This window comes from Amphiprion ocellaris, chromosome 16 (genome assembly GCF_022539595.1).
Source record: "Amphiprion ocellaris isolate individual 3 ecotype Okinawa chromosome 16, ASM2253959v1, whole genome shotgun sequence".
In the NCBI taxonomy this organism is placed as follows: domain Eukaryota; kingdom Metazoa; phylum Chordata; class Actinopteri; family Pomacentridae; genus Amphiprion; species Amphiprion ocellaris.
Window position 1 is genome coordinate 20,644,751 of NC_072781.1, and position 23,561 is coordinate 20,668,311.

At 40.5% G+C, this 23,561-nt stretch overlaps 2 protein-coding genes across 3 annotated transcripts in view; both read left to right on the forward strand.

Moving 5' to 3' along the window:
- The window catches only part of si:ch211-51a6.2 (neurotrypsin), a 37,241-nt gene extending 34,251 nt beyond the window's left edge, over window positions 1–2,990 (forward strand). Inside the window, exon 14 of the mRNA XM_023262820.3 lies at window positions 953–2,990. Coding sequence (XP_023118588.1) covers window positions 953–1,272 — 320 coding nt within the window. The 3' untranslated portion in view covers window positions 1,273–2,990. The remainder of the gene's footprint in view (window positions 1–952) is intronic.
- Window positions 2,991–4,873: 1,883 nt separating this feature from the next.
- zswim8 (zinc finger, SWIM-type containing 8) overlaps window positions 4,874–23,561 on the forward strand; it is a 54,297-nt gene continuing 35,609 nt past the window's right edge. For both annotated transcript variants that reach the window (XM_035944728.2, XM_023262805.3), the window contains exons 1-4: window positions 4,874–6,441; window positions 20,351–20,504; window positions 23,000–23,094; window positions 23,233–23,405. In XM_035944728.2, the coding sequence (XP_035800621.2) occupies window positions 6,264–6,441; window positions 20,351–20,504; window positions 23,000–23,094; window positions 23,233–23,405 (600 nt within the window). In that variant the 5' untranslated portion in view covers window positions 4,874–6,263. The remainder of the gene's footprint in view (window positions 6,442–20,350; window positions 20,505–22,999; window positions 23,095–23,232; window positions 23,406–23,561) is intronic.

The following is a 23,561-nucleotide window of genomic DNA, read 5'->3' on the forward strand; positions in this document are numbered from 1 at the left end:
CCACACCAGACTGCCTCTTACTGTGCACTTCACATACTTCACACCTATATAGCCACTCTTAGGCACATATAGGGACAAAAAAAAAAAAAAAGGATGTTTCTATACATTTCCATGAGACTTTTTTTTCTAAATCTGTCCCGAATTGGTAAATTGTTCCTAAGTGAATCTTGATTTTCTCTAATGAAGGGAAATGTGCGAAGGGTTAGAATTTTCTGAAAAGGCTCAAAGACGCAGGAGAACATATTTGTGATGTGGATGAGAATTTGTGGCCCAACAGACAGGAACGTCAGGAGGTGTAAGAAGACTGCACTGTAATTCCTACAGCTGCATGTACAGTTTTCCCTAAGGAGATTGTTCTATGTTCACATTTCTATTTTTGTTTTTTCTTTGTGCTATGCAGCGCTGTTTTCCTTTCTGTATCGCAATCACGTGGTCTGTCAACTAATTAAAATACAAACAGTAAAAGCGAAAATGTGAATCTCGTCCAGTTTCTTGCAATCAATCTCCCACATACTCTAAGGTGTAACTTACAATTTACAATAATTGTCATCAAAACTTTAGCCATAGTTTACATCAGAACATCCCTCCAGAGTACACCGTTATAATGACAACATGACTAAGCAATTTGGCTGTCTTTATCCATATACAATGACACAAGGACTGGTCATTCTGATGCCACTGACATGTTCATTGATATTTACTTTTGAGAGATGAACTAAGGATTTTGAGCAAGAGACTGGCTTTTGCAGGTAATCCATGGTGTTTTGCTATTTGTACGAATTGTTTTGAGAAATGCACTTACTGTTTTGCAAATGTCAAGATTGATTCGAGAAATGTACCAAAGCGACTGAGAAAAACTGTAATTCAGCATGTGCTTGTATTTCTGTTGTTTACCTTCTTCTTTCACTCATCTGAATGAGAGAAAATAAAACTTTAATCTCTCTCCTTTCAGACTCGGAGTACTCCCGGACCCTGCTCCAAGCCTGGGTCCCCTTGCTTCCAGCCTGGAAGTGTAAGAAACGATATGGTGATCGCTTCACCAGCCGCATGCTGTGTGCTGGGAGTCTGTCAGAGCACCACCGTGTGGACAGCTGCCAGGGGGACAGTGGGGGTCCGCTGGTTTGCCAAGGGGAGGGGGGTCGTTGGGTGCTGACAGGCGTAATCTCTTGGGGGCACGGCTGTGGTAACCCCTCATTCCCTGGTGTGTATACCCGTGTTAGCAGGTTCCTGCAATGGATTGACAAGGTTATCAATAAACCCTACAAGAACTAATGAGCATTGGAGCATTGGTCATAGTCATCAGTTAGAGCTTTGGGGCTTGTAGCTGCAGGTATGTATTGATAGGAACCACCATTGTATAGTATTATAACTGTCAGCCAAGGGCAAGTTTACATACAGTTGAAGGCACCTGTGTTGAGTCATTCATGAAGAATCAGATCAGAACCAGATGAGTGCATGGCACTTAAAATATGTATTTATTGGTGTATTGTAGATTCGGCAGTTAACCCAACTGTAATATGTGCATGTTTTCACCTATACACTTCAGTGCCTGCTTCATCTTTCATTACATATCTTAAAAGACTGTATAAATCTGACATGCTAGTACAGCAAAAAGACCAGTGAACACCCATGCATGAATCTGTGCATATCCATTTATAGTTGAGAACTGTTTCCAGATAAAGAATAGCACCCCTCCAAACAGGGAGGGCAGAATAGAGGAAGACACTAATACACAGACCATATTTGTGGCAATATAATAGATTGACCTCTTTCTGCACAGGTAAATAGTGCTGTACTAAGCCAGCTTTGAAAAGCTGAACTAAAATGCATGCCTTACAGTGACACTTGTAGATGAGAACCTGACAAAAGAAAGAAGTGAAAAAAATGACAGTGCAGTAGTAATGATGTGCCTTATAGGACTGAATTTGTAAATACAGACAATTAAATTTATTTGTTTCAATAATTTTCCTGCACGTCCAACTATTAACAAGCCACAGGCCCCACTATTTTGCATTGCTGTTTTGACCATTAATAAAGTTGTTGTTCCCAACTTATTTCTGTTAACTGAAATTTAGCTACGGTAATTATCAGTCTATAAAATAACATAGACTATCAACTAGCACACAGTATAATGTGTAAGTACAAGAGGTTTATAACCAAGTACTACATCGCCAATCAAGTTCCAGACCAAAGAACAGGGTTCACTGTGTAGGAGCTGGTCTGTGCCAGTCCAATTAATTGCTCATGTATTTTGGGGTATGGAAATATTTATATTGTTATCTGATGTAAAAAGGTAGATTGAGGTTTTTCACCTGATCTTGAAGGCTTGTCATAAACAGGGGCCCTGTTAATATAGATTCATTTTTTCATTTGCTTACTTGGTGGATAATCCTAAAACACATTGTATTTACTATTGGATTACTGTGTGTTTAATAGGGACCCTGCAGCTGATTTCTGCACCAAGTCCCCCCAAGCAGATTCATTTCAGTTTGCTTATGACAGCAGTCTGTGCTCTTAAAAGTGAAAATGGTATGTTCACTTGGTCAATGTTTCTCAAGTTAGAACATTTTACTATACTTGTACATACTGTATGTCTCATCAGTATTAGAATTTTTGTGTGACACCAAAGTGTGTATGTAAAACTAAAGTGCAAACAATGTATACATGTTGTACATCAGCGCTGAATTGGTTAACCTGTATTTATTTAAATTGTTTGAATGGTTACATATAGAAATGAAAACATTGCTTTAAGTAACTATTTTGCTGGGAAACTTAATTTAAAGTATCTAAGAAACCAGCATTCAGCCTCGCAATACATTAAACTTTTTATTTATTTTCTTTATCTTCCTTTTTTGTACAGTAGAAATAATTCTGCCCTGACAAATTCCCTGTTCCATACACTCCATGCTCTATAAAATGGTATATAATTTATGTGTTTAAAAATGTTATGTATTATTGTATTTTTTATCACTGTCTCCCCACTGCTCTCATTTTGTCTTTTTAACAATACTGTTGTCACAGTGACAGTTTATTCTGATGATCGTTAATTATTCTCTTTCAGTTTTATATTTGTGTTAATGAAACTCAGCACATCCTACCGATGTTTGAAATGTTTAAAAGGGAAGGCAGTACTGTCTAAATCGCTACTTATAGACAGCAGTATCATGTTCGCCTTAGCATGCAGCAAATTAACACAACAGAATACAGAGTATTTCACCATGCAGTATTCACCCCTTAACTTTTTACAGTTTGTTGTGTTGTAAAGTCCCTTTTAGAAATGAGTAAAACTGCCATTTTTGCCCATCAGTTTACACTCAAGTTTTGAAAATGTCAAAAAATATATTCTAGATTTAGATCTAGTATTGATACCCTTAATTAAGTACTTTTCTAAAGCTCCTTTGTCGTCTTGAGTAAGTTGTTTTATACACCTGGATTTGGGCAGTTTATCACATTCTTTTTGAGTTGATGGGAAGCCTCTTTGAACTGCCATCCTGAGGTCTGTCCTGGATGTTATCTGGACTTTCAGTCTGGGTTAGGTTCAGACTGGGCCATGCACGGACAGTCTGAGACTCGTCTTGCATCGTCTTGACTGTATAATTTTGTTCAGTGTTGTGTTGAAAAGTAAACCATCGCTTCGGTCTCAGGTCACATTCACTTTGGAGCAGATTGTACATGTCCACCAAAAGTGAAATTACAGTTTACATCCATGTCTGTCCAGACCTGGGCACCCAAGATAAATGTCATAAATTCTATATCTGACCAAATATGAAATATGCAGCAATCAGCCACAATACTATGACCACTAACAGGTGAAGTGAATAACATCGATCATCTTGTTATAATGCAATGTTCTGCTGGGAAACCTTGAGTCCTGACATGCATGTGGATGTTTGACATGTACCACCCACCTAAACATTGCAGGTCAAGCAACCCCCCTCCTCACCATGGCAACAGCAGTCCTTGTAACCAGTTGCACCCCAACACACTGCAAAAACTGCTCAGGAGTGGCCCGGGGAACACGACAGAGCTAAGCTGTTCACCCGGGTTCCACAGTCCCCAGATCCAGATCTTATTGAGCATCCATGGGATGTGCCAGAATAAACCTGACCTAGGTAGGTCCCACCCTGCAACCCAATTTTAGGCAGGTGGCCAGAATGTTATGCCTGATTGGTGGAGTCACAATCTCAACCTCTGTTTCCTAGTTATGCAACTGAATGATGGTCAGAAAAATTTTAGGACTGTTATGGTAGTAATGATGTCACACTGGAGCAACCTTTGATTTTCTGACTCCGACATGTTATCACTTAATTGTTTTATTCTATTAGACAGTTGTGTGAAATTTTGGCATAATTAGCTTCAATTTTGCCCCAAAACATGTTTTGTGAGTTCACAGTAACCGTGACCTTTGACCATCAGAATCAAATCAGTCCCCAGGGTTAGGGTTAATTAAGATAGGTTTGAATAACTAATTTTCCTCTTGGTTCTTAGGTATGTATTTCATAATGTTGTTAACAATGATAAAATTACGTTGTTTACATTGTCACTTATGCAATGGATATGACAAGCTCTTCCACCTCTGCTCAGAGATAACTACTATATAGTAACTACTTAATGCAGTGCCACCATGTAGCCACAAGCTCAGCTGTTTATAACAAGACGGACTTCTGGAGGTTAGAGGTCAGTTGTGGATACAGGTTTGAGCCGTCAGTATACTCTGCGTGATAATATGTTTGGTGTTTTACTCGCCATTCTGAAGTTTTTTCCCAGCTGAGTCTAAATCAGTCTGAATTGCTGTCTGTGAAGAGCTGGCAGCCGGAAGCTGTGATCAGCTGATGGAGGAGGAGCTGTAAGCGAGGTGAGCCATCTTCCCCCGGCAGACTGATAGACTTGGATAGAGCCTGGACGAGGGGGACACAGGAAACCAGATGTGGCTCCTACTGTCATTTGGAGGTATCGATTATTAGACACCAGGACAGCCGGTGTGAGTCGCGAAGGAAGAAATCCGAAGGACTCATTTGATTTTTTTTTTCCACCGGATCTGACCAAGGAATATACCAGCTTTTAACGTCAGACAGAAACCCCTTAGTACTAATGCAAAGAACGGAAAACATAGCTAGGGCGAGGATTAATATCCAAATATGAACCGAATGTAACCCAGATAAATGCATTTGTCCAGAGGATAGGTAATTATAAATTAGCATGTAGTTTTTAATAGTTCGACCGCTGTGCAACACCACCAATAAATGTAAACAGCTAATCAAGCTAGCCCAAGTTAGCCGTTTGCAGGTTAGCGTTCCAGTGCTCCAGCTAACGTTAAGGACTGAAGTAGAACGACGATAAAACGACCAGAACAAGCCTTTAGTTGGGTTGAAAACGACATTAAATGTCAATATACTTATCAGCAGCGAATGTCATGTATTTGTTTTATCCTAGTATGCAGTTATTAAAAAAAAGCTAGCAGCTAACGTCGGCTAATTGTTACCATTAGCAGCGCAGTATAATATCATTTCAACGAGCACATTAGACCAAGGGCAGTATTTGACAGTAATATTGCTACGTGTACTTTAACAGCGTCTCTATTTAGATATTTAGGATGGCTACAGTGTTAGAATAATTAATCGGGATATCTAGAGCAGGTCAGATCTTTGCTGAGATGAGTAGGACGTCGGGATGAAGGAAACTTCATGACTTCTTGACAATTTAATCATACCCATACCCCGGCCAGTGTTATTGGAAAGCTCTATTGTGTGTCCGTGTTGATAGCTGCAGAGTGAAGGAGAGGAAATGTTCATGTTCTCTACTCTTTAGACTGACAGCTACATTGCTTAGCTGCTGAGTTTTGCCCCTCAGCGACAGCAAAAGTACGGTCAAATAGACGAGAGGACCTTCTGTTCGAAGTATCTGTCCGTAAATGGAGCTTCACTTTGGGGAGTTAGTCAGGTAATGTGGATAAATTCGGAATAATTCGGAGGCTTGTGTTGGAGATTTAGGATTCCGCCTCTTAACATAGAAGTTCCGCCGACCATTAGTCGTGCTACAGAGGCTGGTCAGAGTTGTATTGTGTAGCTGTCTGAGGCCCGGCGGTAAGCCTCTCAGCTGTGTTTTGGTCGCTAGTAACCTCCCCTCCCCCAGTCTTCAGTTTCTTGATTCTCCTCGAGTGTTGGACACTGTTCGCCAGGCTTCCCCTTGATTTAGACCGAGAAAAAGACCGTGGCCTCAAGTCGAAGTCCTCTGGACTCCACAGCAGTTAAAAAGTGGATGTAATGGAACTGATGTTCGCCGAGTGGGAGGATGGGGAGAGGTTCTCATTCGAAGACTCGGACCGGTTCGAGGAAGACTCTCTGTGCTCCTTCATCTCCGAGGCCGAGAGTCTCTGTCAGAACTGGAGAGGATGGAGGAAACAGTCCGCTGGACCAAACTCTCCTACTGTCAAGATTAAAGGTTGGAGGAGAACACACTCAAACACATGCCATTTATTCTGAATACTTTTTTATTGCTTTGTTTTAGGCATTGATCCTCCAAACACTGTGACCCTAGCTCATATTAAAGCAGCTTTCTTAAAAAAAAACAAATAACAAAACAGAGCAGCACTTCCTGTGCCCTCTTTGCTTTGTTATGTATCTATTTGACAGTGACCTGACATTATAGGTAGCTATTTGAAAATGGACTGACATTTTAATCTTTTACAGACTTTTAAGACTTTTTTTGGCCACAGTCAACAAACTACTTCTCAAAAAACTTTTGGAAGAGCACTTATACTGTGTGATTCCATTTAATTATTATATGGCTTATGCTGTTATGGAAGTGTCCTGAGAATATTGGAACCCATTGGCAGCAGGTGAATGCATTTGTCTAACCAGTCAGTCACCAATGCAGTGTGTGTCTTTTTGTGTTGATGCCTGCAGCAACCCAATGCTCCTCTCTGGGGTTGTTTTCCAGAAACCCGTCCTGGTTTTTCCATCGTCACTGTTTGTTTCCAAGAGTAAAATTTTGCCTTTTTAACTTTTCTCTTAAATGTGCTTTACATGTTTTACAAAAGTTTCCAAATAATGACATGCTTACGACTTGCCTTCAGTTGTTTTCTAACAAAGAGTGATGAGAGTTTAAGTAGAGGATCTAAAAATATCTAATGACTACAGTGCCAAGTATGAGTGAATGATTGATTGATTTCAGATTTTAAAAAATGCAATTTGGAACAATACAATTAACAAAGCAAAAAGGCGGCATTAATGCTTTTACAGCTTTTAAACAATTATGTCAGTGGTTTTACAAATTCATGCTATCCTCTTTGTGTGACAGTCACACTGTCCCATAAGTGAATGACCTTCCTATGTCAGTGTCAGAGAATGTTTACAGAAAGGTAATATTTTTTTAGTACTGAACTGTTGTCCTTTTTTTCAGATTATTTTTCATATTGAAGTTATCATAGTCACAGCTGCTGTCATAGTTGTTCTTCGTTTTATGCCAGTTAAAAATCCATATTGTAGTTCTCTCATCCTTGCATCACAGCATAGAGCAATTAATATTTTAAAATATGGCGAGGTTAGTTTTAGAGAAATACATATAATCTCATGCCAGTCAAGACACATTGGCTAAATCATCACAAAATGCTAAATGGTTGAAAAGGTATTAGACTTTATCAGTCTTTTTATTCTTAGAAAGGAGAAAACATTCTTTTACCTCTTCATTGGTGTGTTTATTTGGCTGAATTTGGCTAACATGAATGACATGAAAATGACCTGTTAATACAAGTCTTTTTTGGATTTTAAGCAAACTGTTACGGTGCTCCAAATGATCCCAAAGTTTAACAAAACAGCATTTTGGTCTGTTAATTCTAACAGGTTTACTGCCGGCTGTAATGGATCTGAATGGTAAAAAGTTCCACAGTTTCATGTCATCTGCAATTCTGACAGTCCTCACTGCACCAAAATTCTTTACCAACCAAGTGATGCTGCTGGGATTTGCTGAAAGCTCCTTACATTCATTGCTGTACTGTATCACTTATCTGCTGTTTGCTGCACTGAAGTTCCTTATGGTTGGGTCACCTGCTTCGATGCTATGCATGACTAACTATGATTGCACTCCCTACTGTCACTGAGGCTGCATCAAAGCCTGTCAGCCAAGTACCCCTCACAATCCTCCACCTGACCAGGGTTTGACACAGGTCAGAAGCCCTTATTTTGTTCGTGTGACACATTGTGGACATGCTCTCAGGTCATTGTAAACTATTTGTGTTGAGTTTTCTGTAGGACACTGGAGATGCTGACTGTATTTCCAGGGCAACTGTTGTGAGTTATTGTTCTGGCAATGACACATTTACCATACATTTTTGTGGTGTCCTCAGTCACACAGAAAACCCATCACCGGATATTTTCCAGGAATTACAGGTCTAAGCACCAAGTCATTTATTTACTGTGAAGCTTGGAGACTTGTAGCGCTAGTCAGTTTATTTAATATATGTTAAGGTTTATAGGTTTTAGGTGTGTTTTGCTGCATGGATGGCAGCCCTTTTCCAATTTCAGCTTTTCCACTACATATAGCTGGCTAAGCACAGTTTATATATACTTGAGTATATAGTATAAGTATACATTAAGTATATAAACAGTTATTCCTCTGGGATTTTTTCCAGCAGCGGCGGCAGGTTCCCCGCTCCGTTCTGTTCCACTCTTCCCTGCCCCCTGGCGGTGGTGTATTAGCGACGATTGGAAAAAAAAAGTAATTTAAAGGAGCGACGCGGGGATTTTAGCAGCGGCGGGCCGCCGCTGCAGAATGAATGTAGCGGAAACCCTGATAAAATATATACACATACACACACACACACTATGCGTATGTGTGGGTTGCTTGTGCACCTTTCCCCATCCTGTCACATTTCTATAAATATACTACGATACAGCACTCTGCCAACAGCCAGCCTTTTCAGCAATGACCTTCTGTGGCTTGCCTTCCTTGTAGGGGATGTCAGTGATTCTCTTCTGGACAACTTTCCAGCCAGTCTCAAGTCTAGTTTTGATTTTACTTTGAGCTCTGATTTGGTCTACACTAACTAGTGAGAAAAATATCCCCTTTGTTTCTAAGCTTTGCATAATGTTCACCAGCTAAAGCTAACTTTGCACGTCTGCAGGGACGCTTAACCATATTATCCAACCACTGATCTAAAAGACATTTAATATCTCAGTTCAGTAGTCAAATAGTTGATGGCATTGCATTCATACTACAGCTAATAATTTAAATGAGCAGTAATTCAGCAGTATTTATTAGTGAAGTTCTTATTCACCCTCTAATATATGCCTATTCTGAGCAAGTACCTTACTGGTCTAACTATGCGTTCTTCTCTAACTCCCGTTGGTGCTCATAGTGTCCAGCTACTGTTGTCAGAAATCTTATTTATACAGGTGTATAAGTGCGACTAGAGAAATAGTTTCCTCAAGCCAAATTGATTAGACTTCATTCATATAAAACTCTGGGAGTTAATATGAATTTTTGAGATGCTTGAGTAAATGTCCAGAGGCAGATATGTTAGCCAACAGGTTAATACAGTAGATATTTAAGCTTTTTTTTTTTTTTTTTTTTTTTAACTGTGGTCAGCTGCAGGCAGTTTGTAACAAATCTGCTTTACCAAATAGCAGTGATTGTTTACCTTCTCAGCAGCAAAGAAGATGAAAGGTGAGGAGAGAATACCACATGCAGTATTTATAATTCCTATCAAGGAAAAGGAATATATCCACACATTCAGCAATAGTGTTTGCAGAGCAATCTTACTATATGTCCAGCAGCTGAAAAAAAAAAACCCTTTGGGGATGGTATTTGTAAGAACTACGGTATTGTCAGGTGTAGTGTTGTCGGTGAAATTCGTGGCACATTGAAGGAAAGGTTAAAATGAATAACTGACCAAGAAAAACTGAAACTAAATCTGCATATGTGCAAGCAAAACACAAAGTTCAAAGAATCAGAGATGGACCTGAAAATGGCCCTCCAAAATCAAATGGATGACTACAATGATACATTTTTGCAGCATTTATTGCGCTGACTCTTTTTCTCTTACAAATCAATATTTGAGAGTTTGAGTATTTAGATAAGGATATCCACTACTGAACTCCCAACATAAGTATATATTCTTCTTTGTAAAGAATAGTTAAAAAGATATGCAGTGAATGGGTGATCTTATAGGTATTTTTGCTGTTGAAATGAATCTTGCTCTTTGATAAAACTCGTTAAATGACCTCTCTGATTTTTTTAAACAATGCTTCTAAAGTGGGGCAAATCTCAAAACTATTATAATTCTTAAATTTACTTCAAATGAAAGGTTGATACATTTGTGTCTGAGTCCAACTCCTTCTGTGAAATGACTTAATTTACTCTCAGCAGGACAGAGAATCTAAAGTGTGCCTCAGTGTGTATCTGAAATGAAGAAGAAATCCTTGTGCTGATGGAAAACAAAGACAGCATTGCACAGCTGGCATGCTTACCACAGCAATCCAATGAGATACATGTGGCAGTAACCGTTACGGGTAACTCCACAACAGAACAGATATCAGACCAAAATGAAGATAGGTCAGTCAGCATTTATTCAGCTCAGACTAGTTTTGTGTATAAATACCAAATTTCAACCTGTTTGTTTTCAGACAAGCTGTGCAGTCAAAGTAATTTCACCTAAAAACAGCACAGGGTTCAGTGTGTTTAACAGCAGAGGCAGCTTTTAGATAGTGAGCAGAATATCCCACACAGTGCACCACAGGTGTGCATCAGTACTAGTGGATCACCCAGTTAACAATCATGGATAGAGGGAAGAAGACATCTAGGAGGTAAGACAGCTAGTCTCCCAGTCAGAAGACCGAATGAGCTCTCAGCTCCTCACTGGCCAGCTACAAAGGAACAGCTGTTTCAGTGGCTTCCCTCTGTGCTAGCAGCTGATTGGTGGGCAGCTTGCTGTCATTCACTTGCAACAGCCAATCATAGGCTGGCAACATGAACTCTGTTACTACCCAGCCACGCTTCTTAAGGGTTGCACTCTTAACTCTTTAACAGGAATACTGTCCCTATTTCTTACTGTAGTACAATGTTATAATTTACACAAGATGCAAATGTTCATATGAATGCAGTATGTTCTTACATTATATGTATACTTGCATGAGGGGGGACAAGAGTAAAGTTAATAGAAAAATGAGTAGTAATAGTAGTATTACTGGTGACAGCAAATTATATTAATAGTCAGTGATAGTATTATACTTTGAAAATATGTTGCATAGTGAAACTGAAATGTTTTACATGTAGGTTAATAGGATTGTTGACATCTATTTATTTACCATTAGCTTTAGAGACTGGGAGGTTTATCGTAACTTCAGTAAAGGACAGACTTTGTTTGCTGTGTAATTTAGTTGAAGTTGAGAATGAGGTTCATTTTATGTTTTACTGTCCTATATACGAAGATATAAGGGAGGTGCTTTTCAGTAAGATGTCCTCTGTTTATTTTTATTTCTTTTGGTTGGATGACCATGAAAAACTTGAGTTATGTTTCTGAAGGGGAAACTTTTTAATGGCCGAATCTCTTTGCCAGACCTGGGATAAAAGGCAATATACTTTCTTTGAGAACTAAGCAGCAGAATAATGTGTGTTTTGTATGTATTGCTGCAATGCTAATATACTGGTGAAATCAATCATATTTAGTTATTTATCTTATTCCTACTTAAGTAGTGTGTGGCTTTGACACGGGTTCTATTTAGCAATGTCCATTTTGGCACTTGATTTTAATTAGTTTTAGTCTTAATCTTTAAAAAAAAACAATTCACCAGTTTGACTCAGTTTTAATGCTGGGATTTTAGTTTAGGTTTAATATAAAACTAAAGGCATTTACTTTTTTTTTTTTTAAAGGTTTTTTTTGGCCTTTTGGCTTTATGTGATAGGTACAGTTGGAGAGGCAGACAGGAAAGTAGGGAGAAGAGTGGGGGGAAGACATTGCAGCAAAGGGCGGTGGGCGGGAATCGAGCCCAGGCCGCTGTGTCAGGGACCAGCTCCTGTACATGGGTCACCCACTTAACCAAACTCAAGGCATTTACGTTTTTGTCTTGTAATCACTGCTACAGATGTTCGTGTTATTGTTGTGTATTACTACAGATACAGTTGTTGTTCTTGTCTGTTGTAAAGTTAGTGAAAAAGTGTTTTAAATGTCTACTTGTCCAAACACATGGCATCCATATCCCTCTGCTCTGCTTTAATACAACAGATTGACTTTCCTCAGAAAATACTGGCATTTCCAAACACTGGCTATTCAGATACAACTTCTTTTTTTGTTGCTCCTCACCTAACATTACTGCAGTGGTAAGTCCTTTCTACTGCAGATTAGTGCTGAATGGCTTTGTGAAAATATCTAATTACAACTAGTGTGACTCAGTGGATGTAGGATGCGGGTGTCAGTCGCTACTCACTTCAGACGGCATTCTTGCCTTCTGCTACCTTCATGTCACCCTTTTCTTAGCTACCGGAAGCAACAACAACCTTCAATCAGAAACCTGCCATACTGGAAATTTCAAGTTTTGCCAAGAAATTGGATGGTGCAGTAGGTCAGCCCTACTAGCTTTTTTGATGGCTTATCCATTTTAATCACAGTGTTCATTTCCCTGCTTGTCATTGTTCACCATAACAATTCTCCTCGTCTTATTTTCAAAGTCAAGTCTTAGTCAAAGTCAGCTTTATTGTCGGTTCTGCTACATGCGTACACATACAGAGAACTGAAGTTGCATTTCTCTCTAACCCTAAAATGTGAAAACTAAAGCTAAAAATTTAGGATACAATCAAACATAAGAGAAAAACAAAAAGACAATAACAATCCTAATCTACATAAGGCACAAATTTAGTCTATTGTTCAGAACCTGAGTATTGTAGTACAATGGAAGACAAGAGTGCAAATTAGCATTTAGGAGAAAACATTAAAGTGACTTAGTGTCAAACAGACCGTGTGCTGTTACAGTGCAGATCAGAGGTTATTGACCAGAGTTTGTGTATGCGGGGGAAGGGGGTGGTAGAGAGGGCAGAGAGGGGAGACAGTTCAGCTTCCTGACAGCCTGGTGGATGAAGCTGTTGCTCAGTCGGCTGGTCCTGGCCCTCAGACTCTTCAGTCTCCTCCCTGATGGCAGCAGGCTGAAGAGGTTGTGGGACGGGTGTGTGGGGTCACCCGCAATGCTTAGTGCTTTGCGAGTGAGGCGGGTGCTGTGGATGTCCTGGAGGGAGGGGAGAGAGACACCTACAATCCTTTCTGATGCTTTCACGACGCGCTGGAGGATCCTGCAGCAGGAGGAGGTGCAGGAGCCGTACCACGCTGTGATGCTCCTGGACAGGATGCTCTCAATGGTGCCTCTGTCGAAGGTGAACATGATGGGGGCCGGGGCACTGGCTCTTCTCAGCTTACGCAGGAAGTAGAGACTTTGTTGTGCCTTCCTGACCAGTGATGTTGTGTTTCTGGTCCAGGAGAGACTTTCTGAGACGTACACACCCAGGAACTTGGTGCTGCTCACCCTCTCCACAGCCGCACCGTTGATGTTGAGAGGAGCATGCTGGGTGTGTCCTCTCCTGAAGTCAACAATGATCTCCATTGTCTTCTCCACGTTCAGAGAGAGGTTGTTGGTGCTGCACCACCTGGCCAGGTTGCTCACCTCACTCCTGTATTGAGTCTCATCCGCAAACTTTATGAAAAGGTTGGAGCAGTGCGCTGGTGTGCAGTCATGGGTCAGCAGGGTGAAGAGTAGGGGGCTCAGCACACATTCTTGGGGGGCCCCCGTGTTCAGGATGATGGTGCTCGATGTCTTGCTGCCGACCTATACTGCCTGTGGTCTCCCTGTCAGGAAGTCCAGTAGCCAGTTGCACAGTGAGGTGTTGAGCCCAAGCTGGTCCAGTTTGTGGATGAGCTGCTGGGGGATGATGGTGTTAAATGCTGAACTAAAGTCTATGAACAGCATTCTAACATAAGAGTCCTTGTTTTCCAGGTGTGTGAGGGCTGAGTGGAGTGCAGTGGAGATTGCATCATCGGTTGAGCGGTTGGTCCAATATGCAAACTGGTAGGGGTCCAGGGTGGGTGGGAGGAGGGATTTGATGTGGTACATGACTAGCCGTTCAAAGCACTTCATCAGGATGGGGGTGAGTGCAACTGGGCGGTAGTCGTTGAAGGAGGAGGGGGATAACTTCTTCGGTACCGGGATGATGGTGGCTGTTTTGAGGCATGTGGGGACAACAGCCTGCCTCAGGGCGATGTTGAAAATGTCTGTGAAGACATCCGTGAGTTCCCCAGCACAGTCTCTCAATACACGACCAGGAATGTTGTCAGGACCCGGAGCTTTGTGAGCGTTGATCTTGCTAAGGGCTCTCCGCACACTCTCCGGGGACAGTGACAGCACCTGGTCACTGGGAGGAGGTGTGGTCTTCTGTGCAGGGGTGCTGTTGTTTGCCTCAAAATGGTCGAAGAAGTCATTCATCTCATTCAGCAGAGAGATGGTGCAGTCAGGGGTCTGCTGTGGAGGTCTGTAGTCCGTTATGGACTGTATTCCCCGCCACAGGCTCTGAGTGTGTTTGCTGTCACTAAAGCGATGAGCTACTCTCCTGGAGAACTGCCTCTTGGGCTCTCTGATGCCGTGAGACAGGTTGGCCCTAGCTTTCCTCAGGCCCGCCTCGTCTCCAGCTCTGAAGGCATTGTTTCGTACCCCCAGGAGCCTGTAGACCTCCCCTATCAGCTACGACTTCTGATTAGCCCGAACAGTGACGGTCTTGGTGGCTGTCACATCATCAGTGCACTTGGTGATGTAGGCATTGACAGTCCCTGTGTACTCCTGGAGGTCTGTAGTGTTATTGTAGGTGGCAGCTTGTTTAAATACATCCCAGTCTGTGGTGTTGAAACAGTCCTGAAGTGTCTCTGAAGACCCTTCCGGCCACACACGTACCTGTTTCCGAACTGGTTTGGTGGTTTTAACCAGTGGTCTGTAGGCTGGAATTAGCATAACAGTAATGTGGTCTGAGGCACCAAGATGTGGCAGGGGAAAGGCCTTGTAAGCTCTTCTCTGGGTAGTATAAACAAGATCCAGTATGTTGTAGGAAAGTCTATGTGCTGGTGCATATTGGGAAACACAGTCTTTGGATCTGCATGGTTAAAGTCCCCAGCCAGGATCAGAAAGGCATCTGATGCCAAATCCATTGATTATCCTTTGATTAGCCCCACCTGTAATGACTGATTGATTTAAAGAAATTCAAACAAGCAAGAGTGGTTTTTCCCGTTAAGCAGAATAATAGTGTGTTGCAGCCATACTATTGTATCATACAGAATTGCTGGCATAGCGACACTAAATTGTGAGAGATATTAGAATTGAGATTTTATTTGCAACATAATTTTTTTTTTATAGTCAAGCTTTAGTTGAGTATTTTCTGTTTAACAGATTTAAGACAGGTGATTTAGCATTACCACATGAGATACCATCAGAAGTGTGACTGTCATACAAAGAGGAATGAATAAATTTGTAACGCCATTGATGTGCCATTAACATGACAGTTTAAACTCTAGGTCAGATGCACTGCATAACATACACTATACTGCCAAAATGTCTGCCTTTACACGCACATGAACTTGAAATCTCATTCTTAATCTGTAGGGTTTTATATGGAGTTGGTCCACCCTTTGTGGCTACAACAGCCTCAACTCTTCTGGGAAGGCTTTCCACAAGATTTAGGAGTGTGTTTATGGGAGTTTTTGACCATTCTTCCAGAAGTGCATTTCTGAGGTCAGGCACTGATGTTGGACCAGAAGGTGTGGCTCTCGGTCTCCACTCTAATTCATCCCAAAGGTGTTCTTTCAGGTTGAGGTCAGGGCTCCACACCAAACTCACTCATCTATGTCTTTATTGACCTTGCTTTGTGCACTGGTGCACAGTCATGTTGGAACAGGAAGGGGCCATCCCCAAACTGTTCCCACAGAGTTGGGAGCATGAAATTGTCCAGCATGTCTTGGTATGCTGAAGCATTCAGAGTTCCTTTCACTGGAACTAAGGGGCCAAGCCCAACCCCGGAAAAACAATCCCCACACCATAATCCCCCCTCCACCAAACTTTACACTTGGGTCAATGCCGTCAGGCAAGCACCATTCTCCTAGCAACCGCCATACCCAGACTCATTCATTGGATTGCCAGACAGAGAACATTGATTCGTCACTTCTGAGAACACGTCTCCACTGTTCTAGAGTCCAGTGACGCATACGTTACACTACTGCATTCAGCGCTTTGCATTGCACTTGATGTAAAGTTGGGATGCAGCTGTTCGGCCATGGAAACCCATTCCATGTAGCTCTCCATGCACTGTTCTTGAGCTAATCTGAGGGCCACGAGAAGTTTGTAGGTCTGTAGCTATTGATGCTGCAGAAAGTTGGCAATTTCTGCACACTGCGCGCCGCAACATCAGCTGACCCCACTCTGTGATTTTCCGTGGCCTACCACTTCGTGGCTGAGTTGCTGTTGTTCCCAATTGCATTGTTTTGAATAGCAATTTTAATTCGAAATCGATTAATTCCGCCCTCACTGCAAAGCAGCAACTTATTCAGATATTAACAATAAAATAATGATACCAATAATCATTAAAATGCAGAATATCAGGCTCAATAATCAGTTGGGCCGATAATCGGGCTAACCTTGCTGTACACTGTCTGCTTTTTAGCTTTAGAGGAGAACCTAGAATGTTGGACAACCATGATATTTCTTCAGCAAACATCTGTATGAAGATTCCAGTGGATTATAGTTCAATTGAGTCCACAATCTGCTTCTTCTAAGAACCTGAAACATCAGCTAATATTACAGGCAGAGACAGAACATTGTTAAATATAAAATGCTTCTTATTAACAGCTGTGCAAAAGTTCAACTTCTGAAGATTAGATATTTTGGGCAAATGATATCGTGTTTAGCCAATCAAGACCATGACTGCACTTTTTATTTTGTAGATGCATATAGGTCGATCAATAAGACTTTGTTTTAAACAGTAATTCATCTGTTTGTCATTGGTTCCTTTAAGAGTCTGTCACATTGTCATTACTGTATATTCGCTGACCAAGTTTTTAATAGATTTTATTTAGTTGTAGTATTTTTGTTATGAAAAACATTCTTGAATATTTTTTGTAATAGTTTTGATTGTTAAAAGTAACACTGTTGTTGAGGCTCAAAGTTTAGCAGCACAAATATAATTTCCATAGCCCTGAGATACAGCATCAGCTACACCATTGTCCTGAAGCAATTGCTGTGACAAGGATGTAACTTACTTTTATATGGATTGCATAATCAAATTGTAATAATCTTCTATATTGGAGACAGAAGTTAATCCCCTGTAGGATAGTGTTTGAGATTCCTGCCCAGTTTTCCACACTGTTTTGTCTGCATCTGTAGTGCACTCATAAATGGGTGTATGCTTTTTGTAACAAGTCAGCTTAGTTTTTACTGATATACTCCCACATAACATATGAGCTGTTGCTGCTAGTCTTGATGGCTTTCGCATTGCCTGTTACCATGAGCCCCTGAGCCTTTACACCAAGGATGGCATTATTTGAGCAGAGTGCTTTCCTCCATATATGGTAAACAGCAGCACAAGTAGTGGCTTGGAAATGAGGTCTGTAATCTGAGACCCAACACTTTTTCTACTCACAGTCCAATGTGCTCTCAATGCAACTTTTGTTTGCGCGTATGCTGCCCTTTTATCAGATGACACACACACACACATTATGTCTATATCAGTAACAGTTTTTGTATCTTAAGTATTTTAGCAAATTGCTTTTACTTTACTTATTTACTATAGTTTACCAATGTTAACTCATTTCACTATTCTTAATTACATTGTATATTGTGAGAGATGAAAAGTTATCATAAATTGACTAATGTCTATTTATTCCACTCTGTCTCCTTGTCAGGGACAGTTTTTAATTGTAACTAATTAATGCAGTTACTGCTGTTGTTGCGTGCATAAATGTGCACAACTCTCTATCTTTGGAGACACTAATATAGATTCTGCTGCAGGTACTTAACAAGTAAAGGAAATAGTCTTAAAAAGCTGGAAGCAACATGCTAAACTGTTATTCTGTGTGTGACATCTCATCTGTGTGATGTGAAAACATGTAGATCTACACACTGACTTACTGCTCGACCCTAGCCCAGATCGATCCGCTTTCTACGAATATTGTAGGCGAAATATGGAAAAAGCTATGACTCACTTCCTACCACTTGATGCATCACTGTTTGTGTGTGCCATCTCTTAATATAATAGTGTACTTCATACCAGGTCCAACCTAGAAACACAACTTTTATGGAAATGTGACCAGGATGCACATTCAAACACAAAGCCAACACATTCAGTTCCCGCAAGATTAACGGAACAGGATGCATGTCTGAAGGAGGCTTTACAGGCAGAACATTTACTCCAAGAGCCTATGCTTGGTTGTTGGGAACAGCTTAGAGGGTAGGAAATATAGCTTTTCTATGGAAAAAAATAAATACAATTTTAGAGAATAACCCACTATTTCCCTGATGAAGGTCTAGTTCCGAAACATTGCTTTAATAGATTAATGTTTGCAAGTTAGTGTGCGGAAGTCTGTTTTTATACGTGTTGGATGTAGTCTTCCCTCTCTACGTACCTGCCTCTTGGAAATTGATGTGCAAAGAGTTCTCTTGAGAATAAACATTAGAATATAATCCTAATAGGCACAACACGCCAAGTTAGAACAATGACTTTTCCAGAGGCACCGACAATAGATTCCAATAGATAGACACAACACACAGAACCTCATCAATATACAGTACTCCAACTTCAGACTTTAAAAACTGCAAAGACTATGGCCAGAATGGTGTTTCAAGTCAGTCAGCCTTCAGTTTTGCTTTGCATTTATAGGAGATAACAGATCGTGGGCAATAAAGTACACTGCAAGAAACAAACAAACAATAAAAAAATGACAGCTAAGAGAGTGGTGATTGAATTAGTAATAGTTTCTGTTCTCTTTTTAAATTAGTGCTAGCTAGCTAGCTCTGAAAATTGGCATTTTCCTTTATGTGAATAGCCTTCAAATGTCTGGTCAGGCTTGTGGTGTTGAAATGTTTTGGTTGCTTTCCTTCAGGAGGGGTTTCCTTGGAGCACACCTGGCAAATTGCAGATTTACTGTCTTGTTCAGACACTTGGTATAACTGCCAGACTGTTCTGGCTAGTGAAGCCATTTTAGCTTTGCACAAAGAAATAGTTTCATGAATTTTGTGTCATCTGATTGACTTTTCTAATAGACATTTATAGACCACCAGGTAAACTCTTTCCAATGAATATTGGTAGAAAATGATCTGCACCATTCTTCATATATACTAATGACTACTGAATTGTTCAAAATGTAAAAATGTTGATGGACATTGGAACTGGTTTGATCCCATTGCAAGATGCTCTTACACTGTAGATTTGTTTGAGACTGTGCATGGATTGCTTCCACTGCCAGCTTTTCAATGTCGTGGACTGGTGCTGAACTTTCAAAGTTGGTCTTGCAGTTATTCATTTCCTACAAATTTTTGTCAAAGGATGGTGCAATATAAGAAACTCTTACTTACACCATTGTTATATTCAAATGGATTAGTCTTAGAGGTTTTAGGATTAATGTCTATTAAAGTATTTTTTAATATACAAAGATAAAATATTTAAGAGACCCAAGAATGGTCAGAGCTGATCCAGAAAGACACAACAATAATGGAATCCGATTTAGAAATGTGTGAGTGTTGAACACACTGAAGAAAGAAATTTTTGTTGCACTGTCAGCAACATTACTTTCCTTCCAAAAGCAATTAGCTGCAATAGAAAAGAGCAGTGTGTCATGTTTTATTTTACAGGCAATACAATTAAATGATGATGCAAAAACAGAGTGTATATTTTCAGTCTCTCCAGGAAGACATTCATAGTGTTGCACTTAGTTGTTTATATGAAAAGTGCCACAAATAACTGTGTAACAAATATAGAGTTATAGAGAGACCTTTATTTCTCCCTGAGGAGCATAAAAAGGAATGGTAAGCTGTCTATCAGACAGGAGTCTTGGTTGCAGGGTTGACATTTTGGCCTCCGAGTGGTACGTGTAAATTAGAAATGGACTGAACTTATGTAACACTTAAATTCTGGTGTAAGATAGCTTGAAGGTTTTAACCTGACAGGACAGGGGCACACTGCTGTTCAGCCTGCTGGCCTGTTGTTACGGTACTCTTGAATATTTAAGTTAGGTAATTTAACCTGCAACTTTCAATAAAGTGACATGGGTGTGAAGGAACACCTTTCTTTCTTCTTCTTTCTGACTAAATCGATCTTCCTCCTCTGCCGTCTTCCTCAGATGGTCAGGTGATTCCACTGGTGGAGTTGTCAGCGAAGCAGGTGGCGTTCCACATCCCATTTGAGGTGGTGGAGAAGGTCTATCCCCCTGTCCCAGAACAACTCCAGCTCCGCATCGCCTACTGGAGCTTCCCTGAAAATGAGGAGGACATCAGGTGTGAATGTGCTAGCCTCAATTTCTTGGCACAAGCCAATGACACGTACAATTTGCAAATGCCACTTAAGATATGTTTTTCCCCACATACAGTGTTTTAGAGAAGTTTACATACACTCATCATGGGCATGAATCTCGTAGCTTTATTTTTTCAATTTCTGTTCCTCTGAATCAATTATGGTGCAACATGAATCACTAACAAAAAAAAACTTAGATTGTTAAATTGGTGGCGATGAAAGCTCTAAAATGTCTTTCAACTTAACATGATTGATATGAACATGACTGACCGTAGCTTCTACCTTCATTGTACCAACATATAAAGCATTTCCATGACAGCACTCACTGGATTCACCCAGTGCACACAGTACAATGTGATGGTCAGTGCAGATCTTTAAAAGAAGATCATAGAATTACACAAGTAAGGAATGGCTTTTGGAACCAGCTATAAGCACCTGCAGATTCCAAGATTATCAAGCCAAAGTTATTGAGAAATGTAGGCCAGTTTACCAAGGTCTAGAAAAACACCCAAACCGTCCCCCTCACCTGAGAGAAAACTGTTTAGGATGGCCAGAAGCAACCAATGATGAAGGCTCAGGCCTGCCATTGGAAATAAAAGGGGGAGGCATTAAGCCCCAAAAACATTACAGCAACTGTTAAGATTATCAGTGAAACTTGTACATTGCTCAAAGTTGATGTAACGATGGAAGAGGACTACCACAGATACCTTAGCATAGCCACAGCTGGATTTTTACTTCACACATTGGGTGTTCCATCTGTGATCCCAAACGCACATTGAAGCTGGTAGTGGAGTGGATAAAGTGACCTTTGGAATGGCCCATCCCAAGTTATGACCACAACTCTATCAAAAATATGTGGACTGTACTTAAAAGACTGTGCCGTGCTAGGATGTTAATAGCTTGTTGATGGTTACGTGTGGTCACGGTGAACTTGCTTAGGCTTTTATCCAAATATCATATGTGCTTTAATTATATTTTGACTTTCCTTGTATAATTTTGTCCCTGTGCTGATTTTAGAAAACCCCAAATTAAAACTTGCATACCATTTTGTTAGAAATCTTCTCTATTTACTCCTGAAGGAATTGCAGCCTTCAGCAGTTGGGATGGAAGAGACTTTGAACACAACAACTGTTTCCTCTTCTTCACCACTCAAAGCTTTATGGGAGAGTGGCAAAGAAAAATCCACCATTAAAAAATTTGAATTAAATGTCAACTAGAATTCCCTAGAAGGCACATGGCAGAAGGTTCTTTGGTCTGAGGAATCCAAAAGTGAGCTTTTTGTCTGTCAGACTAGATGCTATGTTTGGCAGACATTAAACACTACACATCATCACAAACGCACTATCCCTATGGCAGTAACAGGAACCGTATTTGGGGATACTTCTCGACAGCAAGCCCTGAAAGGCCTGTAATGGTGGAGGGTAAAATGAAGCAGCAAAGTTTAGGGAGTTCCTGGAAGATGGCTGGATGCAGTCTGCAAGAGAACTGTAACTTGGAAGACGATCTGTTTTCCAGCAAAACAATGAGCTGTCAAAGCGACACAGAAGTGTTTTAAAGACAACAAGGTGAACATTCTGGAGTGGCTGATTGAGGTGTCCAGATCTCAATCCAATTGAGATTTTGTGGCTGAACGTGTTTACTAGCAGTCTCTGTAAAACCTGACAGAGCTTGAGCAGTTTTGCAAAGAAGAATGAGGTAAAATTGTAGGATCCAGATGTGCAAGGCTGATTGAGACCTATTCACACAGGCTCAATGTTGTTGCTGTAATTTTTATACTCACTGTAAACCTCTGACTACCACTGTACTACCAGAACAGAACTCAAATGATGTGTGAATGGTGGTTTAAAAATGTGCAGTTATAGCTACAGCTGGAGAACACAATTACCACACTGTAACAACCACAATCACGTGACTGTGATTAGTGATTATTGTGCTGACTAATTTAGCAATGTGTAAGATAGGACATTAGAAACATGAAATATGTCAGTCTGAGAAAAAAAAAACTTCTAGACATCTATAAATGATTGTAGTAGTTTCTTGTTTTTGTTTATTATTGTCAGTGCTGTGCTCTGAAAAGGGTCCAAGCAGTCAGATTTTAATGTAACACTTTTGCATACTCTGTGCAGGATTGCCTGAAATTATCTCAGAACTTGAAGTAGTCTGCAAGAAGAGTGTTAAAAAAAGTCTTATATTAAGTGTAGAAGGACTTAATACTGGATTTTTGAACATGTTTACAAACTTTGATATCTACCATACAAGTACTGACTATAAACTTAGGAGAATACCCAAAGTTTTTACATGTCAGAGGTCTGTATTTACGTTTTTCCCCTTCAAAAATCATGGCATTTGCCACTTGCCCCTCCTGTTCTTATTGGTGGTCTTTCTCTCCCTTTGTCTCAGGCTGCTGCGTGGATGACCAAGAAATGAATAAATAATAAACCTCAAGTTTAAAACTGAGTTTTCTTTCACCCTGTTAAAGGTTATATTCCTGCCTGGCTAACGGGAGTCCAGATGAATTCCAACGTGGAGAGCAGCTGTATAGGATCAGAGCTGTCAAAGACCCCCTGCAGATTGGTAGGTTAAGCAGTCGTCTTTCCATTTTCATTTAAACTGAGTGTGTTAAATATGGAGCAGTATGGAGCAAAGAAAGTGTACTTGTTTCCTTGCCCAACCCATTCCTATTGCCTTCTCTGGCTGTGTCTCTTTTACCAGGCTTCCATCTCAGTGCTACAGTCGTTTCCAGCCAGTCCGGTCAGTCTAAAGGGGCCTACAATGTGGCAGTCATGTTTGACCGCTGCCGTATCACCTCTTGCAGCTGTACCTGCGGCGCCGGAGCCAAATGGTGTGCCCATGTGGTGGCACTCTGCCTTTTCAGGATCCATAATGTAAGTTTGTCTACATGAAGGAATTTTATAAGATTATTGGTCAGACAAAATAAGCAAGGTGATGATATATCTTTTTAAACTACAAATTCCATTCAGTGCAGTTAAATATTTTTTTATGTAGCGCCAATTCACAACATATGTCATCTCAAGGTAATA